Source organism: Ostrinia furnacalis, unplaced genomic scaffold, assembly GCF_004193835.3.
Source record: "Ostrinia furnacalis isolate ACB-3 unplaced genomic scaffold, ASM419383v2 OfSCF2340, whole genome shotgun sequence".
NCBI lineage: Eukaryota > Metazoa > Arthropoda > Insecta > Lepidoptera > Crambidae > Ostrinia > Ostrinia furnacalis.
The window spans coordinates 266,022-289,485 of record NW_021132579.1 but is presented as its reverse complement, the minus strand read 5'-3'; the positions used below and the strand labels follow the sequence as shown (position 1 = coordinate 289,485).

At 41.0% G+C, this 23,464-nt stretch overlaps 1 protein-coding gene across 6 annotated transcripts in view; it reads left to right on the top strand.

The window, feature by feature from the left end:
• Positions 1-1,220: 1,220 nt before the first annotated feature.
• The window catches only part of RhoGAP93B (MyTH4 and RhoGAP_KIAA1688 domain-containing protein RhoGAP93B), a 34,248-nt gene continuing 12,004 nt past the window's right edge, over positions 1,221-23,464 (top strand). The window contains exons 1-18 of one of the 6 annotated variants that reach the window (XM_028307736.1): positions 1,221-1,386; positions 1,572-1,662; positions 2,553-2,645; positions 2,907-3,035; positions 3,331-3,473; positions 4,365-4,488; positions 6,300-6,405; positions 7,814-7,923; positions 13,192-13,290; positions 14,570-14,700; positions 15,343-15,498; positions 16,302-16,373; positions 16,553-16,626; positions 17,431-17,547; positions 19,322-19,480; positions 20,352-20,629; positions 21,248-21,469; positions 22,827-23,032. In XM_028307736.1, coding sequence (XP_028163537.1) covers positions 1,373-1,386; positions 1,572-1,662; positions 2,553-2,645; positions 2,907-3,035; positions 3,331-3,473; positions 4,365-4,488; positions 6,300-6,405; positions 7,814-7,923; positions 13,192-13,290; positions 14,570-14,700; positions 15,343-15,498; positions 16,302-16,373; positions 16,553-16,626; positions 17,431-17,547; positions 19,322-19,480; positions 20,352-20,629; positions 21,248-21,469; positions 22,827-23,032 — 2,324 coding nt within the window. In that variant the 5' untranslated portion in view covers positions 1,221-1,372. Of the gene's footprint in view, positions 1,387-1,571; positions 1,663-2,552; positions 2,646-2,906; positions 3,036-3,330; positions 3,474-4,364; positions 4,489-6,299; positions 6,406-7,813; positions 7,924-13,191; positions 13,291-14,569; positions 14,701-15,342; positions 15,499-16,301; positions 16,448-16,552; positions 16,627-17,430; positions 17,548-19,321; positions 19,481-20,351; positions 20,630-21,247; positions 21,470-22,826; positions 23,033-23,464 lie in introns of all 6 variants that reach the window. The other 5 variants (XM_028307737.1, XM_028307738.1, XM_028307735.1 and 2 more) reach the window with 5 other exon arrangements.

Genomic DNA, 23,464 nt, shown 5'->3' with positions numbered 1-23,464 from the left:
TGTTTCTGCGTTAGGGGCTAGTTGCACTATGAGCGTAAGTAAGAAATTCTAAATTTTATAAATCTACGACAACTCGACCCCCAGACAACTTAAGTTGTAATATTTTAGCCATATAAAAAAGTCAAAAGTTTTAATCAGACTAACGAACATCAATTATTATTCATTTTTATTTATATAGATTTATTTATATAGATTATTGTGAAAAAAAATTGTGCAAATTGAAACTCAATACATGTAACTCCGTGCTCCAAAAAGAAGTGTACCCGTGCCAAAGAGTTAATATCAATCTTTCTATAATTCACATGCTTCATAAACAAAAATCTTCAACTCTTAAAGATGAACTGTAAAGATTCTAAAATCTCTTCTAGAATATCATAGTAATAAAATTAAATATGGTTCGATTGGGATTAACTGAAATACAAAAAGAATTGAATCTTTTGACGAAAAGAGCATTTCATTCATCATTTTTAGCCATAGAACGTCCACTGCTGAGCATAGGCCTCCGCCTCCCCCAATGATTTCCACAATGGCTGGTTGGTGGCAGCCTGCATCCAGCGCCTTCCCGCTACCTTTATGAGGTCGTCGGTCCACCTTGTGGGTGGACGTCCTACGCTGCGATTTCCGGTACGAGTCAAGGCCTCCACTTAAAACCTTGCTGCCCCATCGGCCGTCAGTTCTGCATACTATATATATGCCCAGCCCATTGCCATTTCAGCTTGCTAATCCGTTGGGGTATTATGTCAGCGACTTTAGTTCGTTTACAGATCTTCTAATTTTTGATTCGATCTCGTGAAGAAACACCGAGTAGAAAAAGAGTTATTCGCATAGTAGTAGAGCGCATAGTATGTTACTACTTACTATTTATAAGGTAGAGTAAGGTGGGTAGGTAGTACAATAAAATAGGAACTTTTAATATTTATGTTTTGAATACTATCATTATTTCTATCACTACAACATATTAAAACAAAAGTCACTCCACTCACTGTCTGTCTGTCCCCCCTCCTATGTATGCTTAGCGGGTCGTTAGTTAATAATATTTAGTTCGAAGGAAAAATTTGAGACACCAGCCACCGTGAAAACAATTTGAAAAAAAAAAAAAAAAAAAAAAACAAAAAAACATTTTTTTCATCATTCATTGGAATATTGGATCAAGACAAGAATATGAAAATTAAATGACTCATTTATCAGGTTAAAAATGCATTTGTGTAAAATCAAAGTTCTGCGAGTTTCGACCTCAGCCGTATCCGTCATCCCGTCATGAAGTAAACATTCAACATGGATGCTATCCGATTAATTTCATCCGCATTTTAGGTCAAATAGATTGTTTACGATGTGCGATTAGGTTTGCAAGAATAGCTAATATTTCCCGAAAATGTCTTCGGAAAGGTAATTAGTTACAGAAGTCTTTAGAAGCTTTTTTTGCCAAAATGTTTCTTACGTGTGTTGAAAGTTGCAAAATCAATAAAGTGTACGGAAATCGCTAATGTCACGCCCTGGATTCGCAGTAATTTGTCGTTGAGTTCCTGATGTTTTTGATGTTGATTATAAAAACCGGGAATGTTTTATTCTAGGGTAGAATGGGTGGAGATTATCGAGCCCAAAACAAAGGAGCATATGTATGCTAACCTAACCACAGGAGAGTGCGTTTGGGATCCGCCAGAGGTGAGTTTTTTTACCCGGTCTCATTTCCTGTAGTTATTGCTTACTTACATAGCACTTTCATTTTCCTGTAACTTAAGGGAGTGAGGGTTCTCTGTGTATTCTGTTGAAGGGAAGAAAACCTACTTAGTATTTCATAGATTGAGATAAATTCCATAATTCGGCACATAGTCGAAAAATCCCATTGAGATTCATTCATTGAAATTCATAAAATTAATCATCTTGATGAATAAATAAGTCAGTATTCATTGAATTGCAATGATCATACTTATCACCTTTCATTTTACTTATTTAGTTGTTCTGCAATTGTTTCATAATCCATGGCCCTGCTCATACAAAATTAGTCATTGCAACATCTAAATCATTTGGTAACAATGTAATTTTAATGTATAGCAATACATTATACTTACGTAATTACACAAGAAATGAAAGTAAAAGCTGTTCCATTGAGGTTGAGACTAGTGGTTACAATTGCCTATGAATTTCCTAAGTATGTACCTCAAATTAAACTTAGTTCAAGACAGTGTCAAATTCAGGTGACTTGTTTCCAGTTCAAATCCTAAATATTTGATTTTTTTTTATGTGACAGGAGGCAAACGAGCAGATTTTAAGATTGAATTCTTGCATAGCTTATACATTTTGAATTATAACCTATATTAATAGGGAGCTAAAATGCACTTATTTACATGATATCTACAATTAATGCTCCTCATTTTCTAATAAAGATCACATTGTGTCAAATTACTGTGGTTCTACCTTTTACAATTCTGATAATCAATTAGTTTCATTTACAAGTTTTCTTATGATTTCTTCTAAGTAATAAGTTGTACGAATTTACGGTATTTTTTTCTAGGTGATTTTCCTAAATAGTAACACATAATATCTTGTTCCAGGGAGTAAAAGTGAAACGAACAGACTCTTCACAATGGTGGGAACTTTTTGATATTAACACACATAGGTTTTACTATTACAATGCTTCCACACAGGTGAGCTTTCATACTTCATGATGATTAATGTGCTTGACAACCTTAATTGCCTTTTAAAGTTGTCTAATTGATTTATTGATGTGCTAAGACTTTTTTAATAATGGCTAAATAATATAAATACAAGTCATCAATATTTTTCATCGAACTTTCACTGGTAACCCATTAAATAGTGAAGTGTGATGAAGATATACAATGAAATTCATATCTTCTTACTGATTTCTTCATTTATTCAGCCTAATTTACTCTTCTTACTGCTTTTAGACCACTGTATGGCACAGGCCTACTGATTGTGACATCATACCGCTAGCTAAATTGCAAACGTTGAAACAAAACACGGACCCTCAAAAGAGACGAGAGACATCGACTCAGACGAATCAAGCTGTTCCACAGGTATTTATTATATCATAATTATTTTTTAATGTAGTAGAAAATAACTGTGGTGTGATTGATAAATGTGGCACCAATAAAAATAGATATTATTTCATGTCAATGTTTCCTTGTTATCAGGTATGTCTGGATTTAAATTTTAAAATAATTAATGTACAATTTCAACCTTTCCTTGTAATACAAAGTGTTTTTCCTGTTAATTAACAATAACTTTTTAAATACGCTTAGTGATTTATTTTTAAAAACACTTTTAATTTGAGCCCAATCAGAAGTACATTTCTAAACGTTCATTGCTTAGGTATCAACATCGATCGACCCTGTAAGCAGCAATGGCAACAGCACGGTGGCTAGCGCCAGCAAACTGTCACCGAGCAACGCTAAGGGAGTCACCGTCTCTCAGACCAGTCCAGTGCGAACCAGGAAATACATACATCATCATAGGTGATATATTTAGCATAATTTAAATAGATTTGTATTCAAATCCTGTAAAACCACAACGTAAGGGAAACATTTTACAAAATTCACTCAATGAATTTTGTGGTGAATGAAAATTTACCACAATTAATTGTGAAATAAATAAAAGTAACTTGTTAATAACTGCTAAATTATAATGAACTAATTAATCAAAGCACTGTGTTGGACATTGATGAATGAAATATTAATTAAACCAAATGATATGAAATGTTGGTCTTGAGTCCTTCACTTGTATTGCTAAAATGTATTTTCTAACTTATCCTTTACATCTTGTATGAGTTATATGTATAATTTAACTCCATCCTAGATTGCGTCTCTTTAAACATCAGATGTGATTGCAGACAAAACTTGCTTCGTTCTGCATAAAAATAACCTCAGTTTAATCTTAAGGTAGCTCATAGAGACGATGACCATTGGGGCAGAAAAGTTCTCGAGTGGCGACCGCGGGCCGGAAGACGTAGTAGGCAGGACGGGCAGGTCTCCCATTAGAAGGACCGACGATCTGGTGAAGGTCGCGGGAAGAGTCTGGATGCGGGCAGCGCAGGGTTATGAACATCCTTGGGGGAGGCCTTTGTCCAGCAGTGGACGTCATTTGGCTGAAACGAACGAACGCATCTTACAGCGCTTTCACATTAGGGCGTTAGAAGAATGGAACGACAGCAGCGCGGCAGCGGCGTTTTTATAATGTAAAGGCAGAAGTAATCCGCTGTCATATAGTATGAAATTATCGACAGCGCGTCTGTCGCGCGTTTGTCGCACTGCTAAAGTCGTCTAAATGTGAAAGTGCTCTTAAGGTCATATAGGTTACTGAGGGTATACTTATTATTATATTAATAATGCGAGTGGCTTATTGTCCAGAAATAGTGGGGAATCCAGACGCGGGAGGCTGAGTGAAGACGGAACGACTGCGCTGTGTCGACACACCGACTCCGGGCGGTCTTCTGACAGCAGCATCAGCAGTGCACAGCAGAGGAGGAAACAGGTATAGATCGTTTCATCCACGAAGACGCGCCCCACTAAATTTTTGGTCGAGGGAAGCACGGGGTGCGGGAAGTTTGATCCGAGCAATCCGAACGTCATTGTTGGGCAGGGTAACTCACCTGCCATGTAGCACGTAACGTAGCATGTAACGTAGCATGTAACGTATCCAACCTTCAAGTGAGTACGGCTCGTCCACGGTCATCGCGTATCTGGCTGCGAGCTCCTGAATCCGCCTTTGTGCTCGCAATGATACCGCCAGTCGGCGGGTCGCTGCGATCTCCCTGCGAACCACGCGCGAGCGGCTCGCAGCGGGCTCGTGCCTATGTACTCACTTGATCAGTATCTGATACATTACATGCTACACGGCTAGATGAGTACCCTGCTTTGTAGTGTGCCTCATTGATAATTTAGCGTGTTGTACCGATAACACTCAAATATTACAGGAAGAATGATGGGGCGCGTCTTCGTGGATGAAACGATCTCTATAACATCACAATAGGTTGCTTAATTAACTCAGTCAACGTCTGAGGTATAGGAGAGACACGGAAGGGTGATTATGTGACGGTCAAACGTCAGCGAGACTTCAGATTTGTATGCCCTGTCACTTCATAATATGGCAATGTCACCTCCCGTGCCGCTACCATACCTCAGTATAGTTCCAAAATACTGGACTGTCCTGTCGATGACATTGACAGCGGGGCGCCACCGTCAATACCGGATCGCTGGTTCCGATTTTTGTCATGTTGGAAACCATATAGTTGAACGATGGTAGCGCCCCCCTGTCATTGAGTTTGGCGGGACAGTTCAGCGTGGGTCATCTATACGGCTAGCACGAAAAACTTTCGAGTTCGAATCGTTTACGTATTCGACAAAATTCGATACTCAATCTTCGAATGAAACAATAACGTGACAATTTTTATTCTCAAAATAAGTTTCGTGCAACCATTTCTCATACTAAGTTCACTTTACGACACGTTCACAATGGCGCTGTTGTAGTTTTCGTACTAAATCTTTTGATGGCGATTCAAATACGCAAACGATTCGAACTCGAAAGTTTTTCGTGCTAGTCGTACAGGAACTGAATGAGTAAGCGCTAGTCCTATAGTTAATTAATAGTGTGTCATGTCAAGTGTTGCATTATATGGTGGGACATCTAAATTCCAAATTAGGTCATATTAGAACAGGCAAAAATGCACCTTAATATCATTGAGGACGACGAGTGTCGTGTATCTAAAAACTTGCAACATTTTTCCGATAATTAGTTTATCGCCGACCACATGCGTTTGCCAGATTGCCAGAACGCGAACGGCTTAATGAATGGAACGTCACATCGCGTTCATTTGTTTTTCTTTAGTCTTCTATTTTTTTATTAGCACTGGTAACCTTGGGGGAGGCCTTTGTCCAGCAGTGGACGTCATTTGGCTGAAACGAACGAACTGGTGACGATATTGCTGCGATTTCTTTATCTCTAACGTATGCTAGTATAGTATGATGTATGAGTAACAAAGAATTGAGTCTTCATACTCTTTTCGCGCAGATTCTAGAATACTTATAGTGGGGAGGGAAAGCCAAAATTCTAAAAAGTAAATCTAAATGTCTCTAGTAAATTAGAGAATGGCTCACAGTGAAGCATCCTTGGTAATTTTACCCAAAGTCTCCGTAGCTTAGAGCTCCCAGTTAAGAGCAGTCGTCCGGCGACGGCAAGCGAAAGGTCGTGGGTTCGATTCCCGCCAGAGGCAATCGATTATATCATATTAAAAAAACTTGAGTGTAATGATGATGATGAACATGATGATGATGATGAATTTATAGGAGCTGAATGCAGCGCCGTGCAACCCTCCCGTTTGTACCCCGCAAGTCAGGAAGAGGGGCAGCGCGGTGCCGGCCCATGAACCCGACAAGTGGTCGCCGCATTCAGGTGAGATAACTGACGATTGAATGAAGAAATACTTCATAGATCTCTCTATAATCTTCTTTATCTTGCTACGTCTCTAAATCTTTAATTTGATGGACCAAATGAATCTTTGCTAACTAACCTGGCAAATCAAAAAACAATCCGATGTTCGTCACTTTTACGAATCTACTTTTGGCATTACATAAACAATTAGTTCTAGGAAATCTACGTGTAATGTCAAAAGTATATTGCTCCAGAATTGTGAACTATTTTAAAGACATTTCCGAAATCCATTAGACTTAATTGTTAGGAATTCCTAAGTTTTATTAACCCTTTCGGACCCGCGCTTAAACTAGAAAGAAATTTGTAATTTTGAACATGAATTTTAGGTAATTTGGGGCCGCAGATTACGAATCTGCTATAATTTTCCAGATTTTCCGCCGCCATCTTGGAAAATTCATATACCAACAATTGTATCAAACGGGGCCCTTCACTTCCTACGTACAATTGTGAGGGTCAAAATTGTAAGGGTTTTGGAAATTTTATCAATGGCATGTATTCCGAAAAACGTATTTATAACCAGTAAGGAATAAACAGGTTTAATTTTTATACCAGTATTTGCTATTTAATATTGATTTGTGGGCAAAACCAGCTGTTCCATGAGCTCAACAGTAAATATAGCGCTCGAAATATTCCTATGGAGTTTTAATATCTCCTGGATCATGAACAGCATCTCCTGGAAGATGTTGACGATTGAAGGGCTTCGTCTGCTATACCGCTTGCATACTCAGAGGTATGTATCGTCATGAATGTCTGAGCCTTCATCAGAAGAAGAGGAGTAGTTCATCTGAAGTATTCGAAACTAGCTTTTGTCGTTGTCATCGCTCTCATCCCCAGATGCATTGAGCATCTCTGCCATAGTAGCGTCGTTTAAAATCGGAAACATGGTGCGGAAACCATGCAAAATTAATAATTACGAGAAACTTAAAATACGCATAAGGTATTGTAGGGCCCACGTCGATACAATTGTGTCAGTAAAGTTCGTTAAGCCGTTACGCCAAAGCCTTTGCTTACAAGTAGTCACTGTTACCACAAAAAGATGCTATTTTTAACTATTTGTCTAATCAATAACTTGTATATTACTACAATTAAAAAATAAAACCATAGTATGTACTTTCTTTCGCCAAGTCGGGGAGCGCAATCAATCATGAACTGTACAGGTTGTAACCTGCTCACCAACTGCGCTTCGTACAAAATTTGCACGGAAGGTGGAAGAGCGCATCTCGCACAATCGTACGATACTCAGCCCATCCACTTCCGATGTAAAACTAATGAGATAATCTCGATTTTGTAACCCGCACAATTGTATTGGAGCGGTCCGAAAGGGCTAATTTAAAATAGAAGACAATACTTAAGGTCCTTGGTATTTCAGGGTTAAACCGCAGCGGCAGTTTCATATCACCCAGAAAGGACGCATCTGACGATTCGATGCACGAAAAGTATTTCAAATCGGTCGAGAGCACCCCGCTAACGAGGCGCAAGGTAAGTCATTATGACTAACTAGCTGCTTTCATGCTTGATCGACTCATCTCCAACTTGATGAGGCGAAATTCAATTTAATATTCCTATGTTTACTTTCTCAACACAAAAACACGTAATACCGAACGTCTAGGTACATTTACTCGTCTCTAAGACCAGCTATTATCTCTTCACCTTCAATTACTTGCAAGTTTTTGTAACTGATAGCGCACAAAAAGTTATTGCATGCTGTGTTACCGTTTAGCCAATTAATAACCCCTCATGATGTTGGGATTAGTAGTGTTTTTGTTAGAATAACTTACGATCAGCGGTAATCTTATACGTAAGAGTGAAACCTGTTATGATTAAATGGTACAGTTCTGATGGATTCTAAATTAACGCAAGCGCATGATTTGGAAATGCTTGTCGAAATGGCTACGCTACACTACACTATGGTTTTTTATCGAAAGTAAAGGCATAAAGAACTATTAATAAGATTCAATTAGAAAGATAGTCACGGTTAATTAATAGCACTTATTTCCTGCAAGTTAAACGAGTCAATTCTCATCCGGTCGAAAAAGAATCCAGTGAGATGTTTATAAGTTAGGATGAAATTAGAATACCCTCAATGAAATGAGTTATATTAAAGTAATAAATCTCAATCTGATAGTTTGATAATTACATATTTTCAAACTCACGCGTTGCATGATTATTCACAACCGTTTAAGGCTTGGTATTTCTGCTAAAGTAGGTATTTCGCGCTGTCAAAATCTGCGCGCGCAATTCTTCGCCGAAGACAGCGCGCAAAAGAGCTCCCGCCACAATTTCCAGCTACACAGTATAGAAATACGCAGTTGGTTAGGTTAGGTTGACTTCCTTTCCTTCAAGCGTCACACTCACAACACTTTCTAATACAAATCATATCCAAGTGATACAAATTAAAACACCTTTCAGACTTTTTGGGAATATATTCTAGAATCGAATAAATATAAAATATAACTGCAGAAGTAAACACGGTTCAAAGTGGCCGTGGCGTCGCCCGACCTTCTGGAAGTTCTGCGCCGGCTTAAAGAATTTCAAGATTACGTCACCCGACCTATCGGTAGGCCCTTGGGAGCTTGAGCGATTCGAAAAACATTTTATGATAAGTTACTCTTAGTAGCGATTATTTAGAGCTTAGATAATAAACTATAGTTGTTACAATTCACGAAGCTTTGCATGTGGTTAATAACATTAGTCAGTACACGCATCAATTTTGTTCAGTCTCTTTGTTTATTAATAAATAAAAATATCATACTAAAATTGCAGAAACATAATTATTTGTTTGTATTGGTCTGGGTGTTTTCTTTCCATAATATGTATGACGTAGCTATGTACGGGGTTCTGTATCGAAAATTACTATGAGCATCACACGCGGTTACCTGCGTACCACTGTGCACGGGAGTTTAAGCAGAGGTCCCTAGAGTTTGACTTTGAGCTTTGTTTATAGTCATTACGAAGCAGACTGATGGGAAACTGCACTGTCTTGAATTCGAAAGGGTAATTTGACGGTGTTAGGGGAATTCTAGGAATAAATACAGAGTCTCCTCATTGAGATTGAGACATTTCAATTTGAGATTTCACTTGACATTGAACACAATCTGACATGGAGTTTTCAAACACTTGTAAAAATAAAAAGTAATTAAATCAAAGGCACTAAGTAGTATTGATATCAACTTCGAAGAAAATTACTGCCAAAATTACTTTCTACCCGTTCCACACCACGTCTTTCATGAATTATATTAAGGAATTAAAAAATATGAGTCTAATATTTTATAATTTATTATCTGTCTGACGGACTAAATAGAATTTCGATTTAATTACCCAGTCATCATCCCTATTTAACAAATATAGAAACACACAAACTTTACCTATTCATAATATTAGATATAGATAGGCAATTTGAAACCCTATTTTGTTTTATTCTTTTTTTTATTTTAAATATTTCACAATCCAAACTAATATTTACTGTAAGTAAATGCTAAATAGTAAATATTAGTTTGGATTGTGAAATATCCTACTAATATGACTGGATGTCATGATGTCTGGATGTTTGTTACTCTTTTACGCAAAAACTACTGAACGGATTTTGTTGAAACTTTACGGTATTATTGTTTATAACCCAGATTAACATTATGACATACTAGCTTTCCGCCCGCGGCTTCGCCCGCGTGGAATTTTGTCTGTCACAGAAAAACTTTATCGCGCGCGTCCCTGTTTCAAAAACCGGGATAAAAACTATCCTATGTTCTTTCCCGGGACTCAAACTATCTCTATGCCAAATTTCATCAAAATCGGTTGCGAGGTTTAAGCGGGAAAGCGTAACAGACAGACAGACAGACTAACAGACAGACAGACAGACAGACAGACAGAGTTACTTTCGCATTTATAATATTAGTTGGGATGACGATATGTGGCTAATAAATTTCAATAAATAAATAAGACGTGTCTAAAAAGCGCCATCTATCGTCATTGGTTAAAATCTACAGTACTGGACAAACTACGGTATGACGTTCGTAAATATTCATTCGGGGGAAGCCGTGAAACGCCATCTATCAACATGGGTAAAACGAGGTAAAACATCATATCTAACGGGGGTGAAACGAGGTCCAGGCGAACAAAGTCACGGGCGGCCGCTAGTTTATAATAGGTAGCTTTCCCTCTAGCTTATTGGTATTCCATAATTTCCATGTATGTGTGTCAGGTGATCCGTCTGCTCGTTTGCCTCCTATCACATAAAAAAAAATGTCTTTTAACTGATTTCTGTTAAACATTTCATGTAAAATTTGTCCAGTTATAACTCTATTTACATCTGCATCTGTAAGCAAGGATTCATGTTCTCCAGCCCAGATGCCGAGTAAACAGAATCGTCTTTCAGTGACATGTAGCTGCCCCTATATTCGACCTATTTTTTTATTATATATTTGTGTCAGTGTGCTTTTCTAAAGAGTGTAAGACGATTGTATGTAGGNAGGCCCTTGGGAGCTTGAGCGATTCGAAAAACATTTTATGATAAGTTACTCTTAGTAGCGATTATTTAGAGCTTAGATAATAAACTATAGTTGTTACAATTCACGAAGCTTTGCATGTGGTTAATAACATTAGTCAGTACACGCATCAATTTTGTTCAGTCTCTTTGTTTATTAATAAATAAAAATATCATACTAAAATTGCAGAAACATAATTATTTGTTTGTATTGGTCTGGGTGTTTTCTTTCCATAATATGTATGACGTAGCTATGTACGGGGTTCTGTATCGAAAATTACTATGAGCATCACACGCGGTTACCTGCGTACCACTGTGCACGGGAGTTTAAGCAGAGGTCCCTAGAGTTTGACTTTGAGCTTTGTTTATAGTCATTACGAAGCAGACTGATGGGAAACTGCACTGTCTTGAATTCGAAAGGGTAATTTGACGGTGTTAGGGGAATTCTAGGAATAAATACAGAGTCCCCTCATTGAGATTGAGACATTTCAATTTGAGATTTCACTTGACATTGAACACAATCTGACATGGAGTTTTCAAACACTTGTAAAAATAAAAAGTAATTAAATCAAAGGCACTAAGTAGTATTGATATCAACTTCGAAGAAAATTACTGCCAAAATTACTTTCTACCCGTTCCACACCACGTCTTTCATGAATTATATTAAGGAATTAAAAAATATGAGTCTAATATTTTATAATTTATTATCTGTCTGACGGACTAAATAGAATTTCGATTTAATTACCCAGTCATCATCCCTATTTAACAAATATAGAAACACACAAACTTTACCTATTCATAATATTAGATATAGATAGGCAATTTGAAACCCTATTTTGTTTTATTCTTTTTTTTATTTTAAATATTTCACAATCCAAACTAATATTTACTGTAAGTAAATGCTAAATAGTAAATATTAGTTTGGATTGTGAAATATCCTACTAATATGACTGGATGTCATGATGTCTGGATGTTTGTTACTCTTTTACGCAAAAACTACTGAACGGATTTTGTTGAAACTTTACGGTATTATTGTTTATAACCCAGATTAACATAATGACATACTAGCTTTCCGCCCGCGGCTTCGCCCGCGTGGAATTTTGTCTGTCACAGAAAAACTTTATCGCGCGCGTCCCTGTTTCAAAAACCGGGATAAAAACTATCCTATGTTCTTTCCCGGGACTCAAACTATCTCTATGCCAAATTTCATCAAAATCGGTTGCGAGGTTTAAGCGGGAAAGCGTAACAGACAGACAGACAGAGTGATTGAGATTGTCCAAGCCGTCATGGGCGATTTTTTCCACATTTTTAAACATAGTAACTAAATAAGACGCAATATAAAAATTTCATCCGTTAAAAGCCCTCAAGTTATTTCTGAACTTTAGTTTAGTAAAAGATTCAGAATCTCAAATCGCTTATTTTAAAAATAAAACCATAAATAGAAAACGAATAGAGGTAACTTTGGGAATTTATTCTATCGAGTCAACTTCATCAAATCGTGTTTCCATCCGTTAATAGCCCTAGAAAATATCCTCAACTATGCCCAAAAAAAATCTTAGCCTTTAATTTTACTGTTTAGTTCCTCAAAAATGAAAAATGAAAACCTCATTTTCGCCATTTTCTCTGCTACCCGGCCTTAAAATAAAGTAGGTAGGTAAATCTAATATTATGAATGCGTCACATCGCGGTTTACAGATTGCACATAGTTATATGTTAGATTCTTGTCGCATCAACTCCCGTCTTTTCATCTACTGTTCGTATTCTCAAAGTTTGTGTCACTTCCCGTCTTCACAGATAATGTCTAGATTCCTCATTACCTAGCAGGGCCGGACCGTGAGTTTAGGGGGCCCTGGGATAATACCACTTAGGGGCCCTACCTACTATATTCTTTCGCATTATCGTCTATTTTTGATTTTGATTTGACTTAGCTGGGGTCTTGAATCCACGGGGCCCCAGGCTGAATCCCAAAAAGCCATATCGTAGATCCGGCCCTGTTACCTAGTACAGGGTTTCCCAATTTTTTTTTGCCAAGGAACCCTAATTGATTATACTTTTCCTAGCGGAACACCCGTACTACTCCGCCCGCACGCCCTGCCCCTCCCTTGTGCGTAAACAAGTTGGTGCGAACGAACAACGTCGGTCACGAAACGTAGGATAATATGTTTTACGGAACCCTTCTGGGGTTCCGTGGACCACCATTCGGGAACCGCTGATCTAGTGTATCGGGTAGTGTAGATGTGTATGACTTGGTGCCTAAAATGTTTTAGTTAAAACAGCAGTCCGCCGGCGGGTCGTCGTGCGAGTCCGCGTCGCCGCAAAGCCCGAGCAGCCCGCTTCAGAAGCCGCAGCCCCAACCTTTCTTGCAGGTATAACCACAGAATAATAATAAGTACTACGTACAGAAGTTTCACTTCGCGAAGGTATTTAAAAAATGTATGCTCTATGTCATTAACAATATGGTGTAATTTAGCCTGAGTCAAGCACCATTTTGTTGACAAACGTCAGTGATCGGCACTGCGCCGAAGCTATAGGGCTGACTTCGGTAAAATGATGTGTGACGTGAGGTGCCAAACTGCGGAAAATGGCGGAGGAAATACATGATTTAGCATGAATTATCATGAATAATATTAACTACTTATTTACCTCTCAGTGTCTTGAGGCAACTTAAAAAAGTACATTCTGTGTTTTTATTATTATTTAGGCAGTTCAATACTGCACAGTATTTAGTACACCATTTTCTTTATTTTCTTCCATCATACACAAAATACACATGAATACGCGTGCGTGAGTCAATGTTCGCTCGTATGTGAGGCCTTGTCGAATAGTATCCTGTAGGTGGGCCATCGTGCGTGTTTTGTTTTCGGTGTTAACTCGCGGAGATGAACAGGCCTGGTATAACTACTTCTAATTTATCCTGTCATCCGCTTTGCACTGGAGGGAAGTCGAACTTTCACCAAAGCGTGCCGATCGCCACCGGCGCGATCATAAGCCAATGACAAGTCACGCGACCCATGACAGTCCGCGCGACCTGTCATTTGCCTATGATCGCCCCGTGATCGCGCCAGCGATTGCGATCTGCACGCGTTGGTGTGGTTAAAACAGCTCATCAGCTAATTGTGATATTTCGGATGAGACTTTCGATTTTAAATGATTGTATTTTTTTTTTAGTTATTTTTCATTATGTGGCAACTCCATGATTTATCTTACAAAAGTCTTTCTTCTTCTTCTTTTTTATGATGTTGGCAATACACGTCGAGGTCGACTTGATTTGTGCCATTTTCAAGTATTTATGTGATTACGAGTTACAAAATGAGATCAAGTAATGATATAATGAAGGATGATAGATGATACCCCTTCCCACCCCTTGAGTCTCAGTAAAGTTGTGGTGCTTTACTTGAGGCCTCCTATGGACAACTTGACAGAACCAGAAGAATCACGATGCACTGTTTTGCTTCACTTGCCCACACTCATGCACGTTCACGAACACTTAATGGTTAATAATCCACCATTATTACACATTAATAGTCGCCCAAACACGAATTTGAGGAAACAAAACAAAACCGCTAACATGACGCTTCAGATACCCGCCAAGAAGCCCTACAAAAGTTTTTGTCTTTGTTCATCACCTTTTGTTTTTCCTTTCAGGCGACAGCTACGCGACCTTCCTTGGTGTCGTCGATCTCGTTGGCGGCTGAGGCGGGCGGCGCGCGCGTCATGCACAGCCTGGAGCGCCCGCACCAGCTGTCCAGGCACGCGCGGGAGCGCTACTCGGACAGGTGAGCCCGGACGCCGGACACTTGTGCTGGACACCGGACACTTGTGTCGGATACCAGACAGTAGACACATCTGTCGGACACCGGACACTTGTGTCGGACACCGGACACTTGTGCCGGTTGTCGGACACCGGACACTTGTGTCGGACACCGGACACTTGTGTCGAACACCAGACACTTGCCTAAGCACCTCGCCTCGGTAAATGAAGCGATTCTATTGTTTCTTTACAAACACATCCCTCGCTACGCATCCTCGCACATCTTTGATGGAAACGTAGCCTGACGGACGACGGCAATGATGAAGCCTCGCTGGCGAAGTTCGGACCGGGAGAGATCGCTATTTTGGGGTCCTATGTGTTAACCGTTAATGAGGGCTATCGTTTTAGCGCTCACCAGTTAGCGCCACTGTAGAGTAAGGTCCTGTCACTTGCTAGTAGCGAAGACAGTGGCACCAACTGGTGAGCGCGAAAGTGGTAGGAGAACTATCGCATTTGCACTCATCAAGATGGCGCCACTGTAGAGTAAGGTCCTGTCAATCGCCAGGGGTGCCAACTGTTAAGTATAAAAACGATAGCCCTCATTGTCAAGTGTGTTGTGGATACACGGCTTTATACTAAAAATAATATCCTTCTTTCCTTTCACCAGGCATTTAGATAAGGATCGACTAGCCGAATTGGAGCGCATGGACCGATATCCTGAGAAGCAAGCGGTGTACAGCGTGGATAAGCCCTTCCGCCAAACTAGCTTGGATCTGCGGCACAACGCGTCGTCCAACTGGCACCCGCCGAGGGAATTCACTAGGTAGGTAACCATAGCTGATAGACAAACACAAAACTTTAGAAAGAAACAGAGAGAGAGAGAGAGGGACATCGACACCTACTTTTTAGAAAATAGTTACTACATACGGGTGGTCTACATCGTTCGTTTCAGCCAAATGACGTCCACTGCTGGACAAAGGCCTCCCCCAAGGTTTTCCACAATGTACGGTCCTGCGCTGCCCGCATCCAGGCTCATCCCGCGACCTTTACCAGATCGTCGGTCCACCTAGTAGGAGGCCTGCCCACGCTACGTCTTCCAGCCCGTGGTCGCCACTCGAGAACTTTCCTGCCCCAACGGCTATCGTCTCTACGAGCTATGTGCCCCGCCCACTGCCACTTGATTTTAGCAATTCTGCGAGCTATGTCGGTTACTTTGGTTCTCCTGCGGATCTCCTCATTTTTGATTCTACATCAATTCAAACCTAATGGGATATACGATACTGCTTGAGCGGGGACGAAAGCTTCAGGGTCTATCTTTACAAATTTTAAGTAATACCAAATTATTCCCCTATTTAAAGTCATTGATTAAAAGATCTGCATATCATTTTACATAAGAGCGCTCAAAACTAAATTTCATCTCAGTTAAAGATTTTGTGACGTATTTGTCTAAGTGCTGAAACAATCATGAGCCTCAATCTATATTCTATACTCGAGTTTTGAGCGTCGTTCTGTAACACAGACCTTAGAGACTCGTAGAAGCGTTGGGTACTTTTCGTTGTATACTATGACTCATTTTGCATCAAGACCGCTCATCTGACGTCACTCTTACCACCCCTTACGTGACAGAAGGCAGCAAGCGGAGCCCGAACGCTACACGTCCAGCAAAACGTCACTATCGTCCGGCAGCAGCAAGCACCGGACGCCGCCGCATGAGCCGCACCACAACTTCATGCGGCTGTCCTCCGCCAACGAGCAGGATAGCGTCGCGGCCGGTGAGTGTCCCTCGTCCCTGTGACAGGCAGCGAGCGGAGCCCGACGCTACACGTCCAGTAAACAGAACCCGAACGCTATAAGTCTAGCAAGATAGCACAACTTAGGACGCCGCCGCATGAGCCGCACCACAACTTCATGCGGCTGTCCTCCGCCAACGAGCAGGATAGCGTCGCTGCCGGTGAGTGTCCCTCGTCCCTGTGACAGGAGGCAACGGGAGCCCGAAGCTACACGTCCAGTAAACGGAACCCGAACGCTACACGTCTAGCAAGATAGCACAGCTTAGGACGCCGCCGCACGAGCCGCACCACAACTTCATGTGGCTGTCCTCCGCCAACGAGCAGGACAGCGTCAGTGCAGCGGGAGCCCGACGCTACACGTTCAGTAAACAGAACACGAACGCTACACGTTTAGCAAGACGTCATCATCATTTCAGCCAAAGGACTGTTGGACAAAGACCTCCCCCATGAATTTCCATAACGACCGGTCTTGCGCTGCCCGCATCCAGATGCTTCCCGCGATTTTCACGAGATCTCCGGGTCAGTGAGTGAGAGGCAGAGGGACACATTACGTTGTCTACCGTACTTGGGATCTGTTCTGCCCCAACTGCCATCAGTTCTACGAACTTTATGCACGACTCCAATGAGGGCTATCGTTTTAGCGCTCACCAGTCAGCGCCACTGTAGAGTAAGGTCCTGTCACTTGCTAGTAGCGAAGACAGTGGCACCAACTGGTGAGCGCGAAAGTGGTAGGAGGACTATCGCATTTGCACTCATCAAGATGGCGCCACTGTAGAGTAAGGTCCTGTCAATCGCCAGGGGTGCCAACTGTTAAGTATAAAAACGATAGCCCTCATTGGTCCACTATTTTTTTATAAATAAAAATTCGCCTTTTTATTCTATTTATATTAAGCGTAATATAGCACAGTAAATTATTTGCTTATTTTTCGGGTTCAATTAAATAACTAAACCTTTTGTTGCTCCAGTTAACTACAAGATGAAATGCGTGAATTTGGAGCCGCCGCTTACGGAGCCCAACGTTCAGAAGCACAATCAGAGACTAGACAGGACTTCCACTCCCAAGGACCGCACCAAGTCGAGACGTGAGTATTATACATAATGTCATAGTAATTATGTTTTGTCAGTAAACCATCAAGACTCACGATTTATTGAAAACTAGCTGACCCGGCGAACTTTGTTCCGCCTTAATGGCAATAAATAAGCAGACTTTTTTTTAATTTCGAACGGGATAAAAAGTATCCTATGTCCTTCTCCTGGCTCTAAACTACCTCCCTGACAATTTTCAGTTAAATCGGTTCAGTCGTTCTTGAGTTATAAGTGGAGTAACTAACACGACTTTCTTTTATATATATAGATAAAAAAGGCTTTTCCAAGTTCTTTCTTGATACTAAAATTATACAGATCTCTAGACACAACATATCCTTCTTTGGATCAGTCAATTCATTGCATCAACTATGTACATATATGCATGCTAGGATACTATTCTTCTTTAAAACATATCGAAAAATTGTATTGTGTCTTCGTTTTCAGCAACGTGTTTATTGTGTTAGTTCATTGCGTGCTTAGTTACCCAATTTTATTGCACGAAAGATTAGACAGCAAAAATAATAAAAAAAGTCCAATTAATATAGGTGTTTTGTTCTTCCGGTAAACAAACAGTGTATAATGTACAAGTAATGATACTGGCGGCATTTCATAAACATGACATCAACAACGCTCATTTATAAAAGATATAAAGTTTCACATGCAAACAATGGGTGTTGTGCCATATTATCTTATTAGTCAACTCTTTACATACGCGGGTGTGTCATCTTTCTATTATCTTTTGGGCGAATTCCAGATAAAATTATCTCATCTAGTGTTAGCTTTTAATATTTTTGACGTCAACTTTTGAATGCTTAAAATATTTTCATTAATCGGTAGTGTAATCCAACGATTACAGTGTATAGACATTCTTGTACCCCATAAAAGTTCGTATAAGGGAAGTGCATAAATTATCAATTGCTTAGCATACAGTTACCGCTTTATTTTTACAGTTAGGTGTCCAAACCGGGACAGTTTATTGATACTTGTGCGGGTTTAATGTTATTGCACGATTGTCCGCCATGGATTTCTGTTACAAGAAGCTGATATCTGCGTACTTTAGTGCGAAATCAAGCCACCCGGTTAAGTGGAGTCCCAGTGGGTTGGCCGCGTTTTACAACCACTTGCACCGGTATAAGATATTTGGTTAGTGTATTGAGTTGTTTTTAGGTTATGAAAGCGCCGGCCTGATTACTGTGTCTATTGTGCTATGTTACAAACAATTGTTTTAGTGTAAACAAGTAAACACTGTAAGGATTTGTGAATAGAGTAATAAAAGTGACAGTTTGTTTAGTTGTGATGTCAGTGTCAGTGACGTTTAGTATGGAAATGTCGCTTTAAAACAGTTAAACTAGGGTGTAACTTTTAATTAATCCTTCAAGCTCCGCGAATCTAGACACAATCAATTGTTACGCGGTAGCCGGCTACCGTTTGGAGGCTGAGAGGTTAATAAAGGGGTTAGTGTTTACGATATATGAAGGTAGTTTTCCACTAGAGCGTAGAGTAGTGGAGCTGTGCGGATTCTCTTTCTGAGAGGTATTCTCTTTCCTGCTCCGCTCTCACGCTCAGTGCGTTGTATTGTTTGGAAACACCTCACAATACAGTACTTGATTGAAACTTGTTAATAAAAAAATCCTATTAGTTGCTTATAACACGTTTCGTCTCCTCTCTCGCCGCGTCTCTGCCTTGATTTAAAACTGGTCAGAAACACAATGCCAATTTTTTAAGTTCTTGCAGTTAGCATAATCTAAAACCATCTTGTATCCTTTTCAGGTCACAAAAAGCCGGTGGAGATGGAAGACCCGGCGGTGGACGGCGAGGAAGACGACGAGGACGGTGGCGGCTCGCCTCTGTACTGCAACTGGGACCTGCGAGGCATGCAGCACTTGCTGCCTCTACAGGACTATATCATACAGCAGGCCAAGCTGTCCAGTAAGGCTTAATTTTTTAAATATATATAAATTTGTCCGAAATCTAATTATGCAAATGCGTAAATGTTGTATGGATTGAAGTATTCGGTCCCTACAACATCTTTGTAACATTATAAAATGCATGAAAAAAAGCGAAAGGTCGGGATTGTGGTCGGGGGGTCGCCAAATATATTTTCATACTAGGGGGGGTCGTGTCACGAAAAAGGTTAAAAAACACTGTATTAGAGGATAGATATAGATACAACAAGGGCCTTATTACAAAAAGTTATGCCCCCTTTCACTATCAATCCCTAATTTTTAAGTGACCCCTACGATAACACATAAGAATTTTGTTTTCATAGGGGTCACTTTAAAATTAGGGATTGATGGTGAAAACGGGCATTAGACACCTTGTTTAAAGTGACATTTAGTATGGAAATGTCATTTTAAACAAGTGTTCAACGTGTTTTTTTTAATAAGACCAAGAGTTTCCACAGATACATAATTTTATGTAACGAAGACTATCTATGCTATTCAAAAAGTGGACTTGGCGAAAAATGATTGCCAAGGCAGGTTGTAAGACAGTGACCCTAAGGCCGTTTGTAGACATCCGTTTTTTCATCGGACGACGGACCGTCAAAAAACGGATATCCTTTATTTGTTGTCAATTTTCTTGCCGGACCTATGTCCGATGCATGTGCACACGTTCATTATAAACCATACGCCACCGCTTAATCCGGTGAAAAAATCGGGCTGTTGTCCGGTCCAAAAAACAGATGTTTACAAGCGGCCTAATAATAATTATTTTAATAAATATCGATTAGTACAACAAAGCCTCCTGAATGAAAAGCTCGTAAGCATTTCCATAAGATCCAATCCAATTCTTCCAACAGGTCGTAGTCGATACGGCGGCGAATCAGGCTCTGACAACGAATCCGGCTCCTCTCGGTCCCGCTCCGGGTCCGAATCTCGCTCGTTATCCGGACACGAGCCGGACAACGAGTCCTCGGACGGCGGCGCCCGGACGCCGGACGATGACGACGGCTCTGGAGTATACTTGCCACATTCGTACGCTCATCGGCCGGCTGACGTGGAGTATATGAACCATGGAGTCTCGTACTATAACACGTTCGTCGGCTTCGATCGGCAGCCCTCGCCTGGGATACATAGAGTGAGTTATTAGATGTAGCATCGATGTGAAACCTGCAGTTTCATATCCACTTCTACTGTCCTCTCATTATTCATCATACTCGTATATTTCATGCGACAGATAATGATGTATTATTTTTGTATTTTTACGTTAATCACGAATGGTGAATCTGCGTATAATTTTTTACTATGTTTTTGTTTGCAAAAGATACATTTAGCTCGATAGCACCATTAATCTTTGCGACGCGGACTAAAAAAAGAAAGATTTTTTTTTTATTTGGTCCAAAACATCATAATCAAAATCAAAATCAAAAATATTTATTCAGTTTAGACCACAAGTGGCACTTATGAACGTCAATAGAAAATAATAAAAAAGGAAAAAGGTAGCCCTTATAAAATAACTACTTAACATGTTTTGAACCAAAACGTCATCCGCTCAGCATTGTGTCCTGCTCTGAGGTAGACCCCAGACTAGACGCAATCTCCGGTCTACAATCTAATTTTACTTGTAAAAACCATTTGACCACAAAATGATGTGGGGAGTACATCTCGCATGCATCAGAATACATTTTGAACTTTGTCTATATCAACTTACGGGTCAATCAATTGACGACACTCTTATCCTGTTTTATCCCACCAGACGTCATCTCTCGGCGGCGGCGCAAGCGCCAGCGCGACAGCCGGCGCAAGCGCAGCGGCGGGAGCGACAGCGGGCGCGGGAGCGGCAGCGGCAGCGGGAGCGTTGTACAGTCCAGTGCGGTCTCATGCGCACGCGCACTTCGTCAGGCCCCCCCCAGAACAAGATATAGAGATATTCGCCAAGGATAATCTGAATTTCAATAAGGGAATCTTTAGGAGAAAGGTCAGTGAATTGAATTGATCGGACCAACTTTAGTACTAGCTTTATTGTGGATATGCTGGCACCAGCTTGTCAGCCGGCGCGAGCGCAGCGGCGACAGCGACAGCGGGCGCGGGAGCGGCAGCGGCAGCGGGAGCGTTATACCAGAGTAAATACAAATGAGTAGGTCTTCTTCATAGAAACGCACTGAGCGCGGTTTGTATGTGAGCGCGCCAATACTCGTATGCGGCGCGCACGCACACACTGACAAAATTCGGCGCAACCACGACTGGCTCCCCGCTAGCTAATCCCCGCTAAATTTTGTCAGTGTGTGCGTGCGCGCCGCATACGTGTTGGCGCGCTCACATACAAACCGCGCACGTGCGTTTCTATGAAGATGACCTACTCGTTTGTATTTACTCTGGTTATACAGTCCAGTGCGGTCGCACGCGCATGCGCACTTCGTCAGGCCTCCCCCAGAACAAGATATAGAGATATTTGCCAAGGACAACCTCAACTTCAATAAGGGAATCTTTAGGAGAAAGGTCAGTGAACTTTTCATGATAGGACTGACTTAAATACTAATATTATGCTGACGCCAGCGCGTTAATGGGAGTGGGCGCGCTATACAGTCCAGTGTGGTCCTATGCCCATGCGCAATTCGTCAGGCTTCCCCCAGAACAGGACATAGAGATATTCGCCAAGGATAATCTGAACTTCAATAAGGGGATCTTTAGGAGAAAGGTCAGTGTTTTCGTTATGATGGGATAGACTTTTAATGCTTATAATATTGTTATGGATATACTAACGCGAGTGTAATAGCGGGGGTGGCCGCGGGGGCGGGACCAGCGGTAGGTGCGGGAGCGTTGTATAGCCCAGTGCGGTCTCATGCGCACGCACACTTCGTCAGGTCTCCCCCAGAGCAAGATATAGAGATCTTTGCCAAGGATAACCTGAACTTCAATAAGGGAATCTTTAGGAGAACATTTCTTATGATGGGACATGCTTCAAAACTTACATTAATGTGGATCGTGATAATACATAATATACTGAGTAAGGTCCTATTAAAATAGGCATCGCGATTGCGACAGTGTGGCAATGATAAATTTCTGGATGGCTCGAAAAAAAAGTTTCTTTGTTGGAGTACATCGTGAAATGACACTACGATTCTTGAACCTATTGAGTAGCTGTTGATAACGTTGTTGCCGCGTTTTCTTCGCGCGGCTCTGCAGTAAATTTTGATGGCGTCTTAACTTCTAAGTGCTGTATGTGAACAGCGCCATCTATTAATACTTAGGCTTGTCCTTTCTTTATAGATTCTCTTACAAAATAGTGACTTTCAAATCATTCATCATATACTTAAACCATCTCTTTGTTCCAGGCTTCAGTCCGAGACATGCTATCGTGGACCTCGTCATCGATAAGTGCACCAATGGTCGGCGCCGACTGGGACAAGGCGCACAAAAAGGCTGCGATAGACTTGTTCCGACTCGTCCAGATATACATGGGCGACAGAAAAGCTCGCCCCGGGATGACCTTGAACTCCGTAGCACAGGACATCTTGCACGCGACGTTTGCTAATGAGAAGTAAGTTCGTTAAAATGCTGCGATAGACTTGTTCCCACTCGTCCAGATATACATGGGCGACAGAAAAGCTCGCCCCGGGATGACCTTGAACTCCGTAGCACAGGACATCTTGCACGCGACGTTTGCTAATGAGAAGTAAGTTCGTTAAAAGGCTGCGATAGACTTGTTCCGGCTTGTCCAGATATACATGAGCGACAGGAAGGTCCGTCCGGGGATGACCCTAAACTCCGTAGCACAGGACATCTTGCACGCTACGTTTGCTAATGAGAAGTAAGTTCGTTAAAAGGCTGCGATAGACTTGTTCCCACTCGTCAGATATACATGGGCGACAGAAAAGCTCGCCCCGGGATGACCTTGAACTCCGTAGCACAGGAAATCTTGCACGTGACGTTTGCTAATGAGAAGTAAGTTCGTTAAAAGGCTGCGATAGAC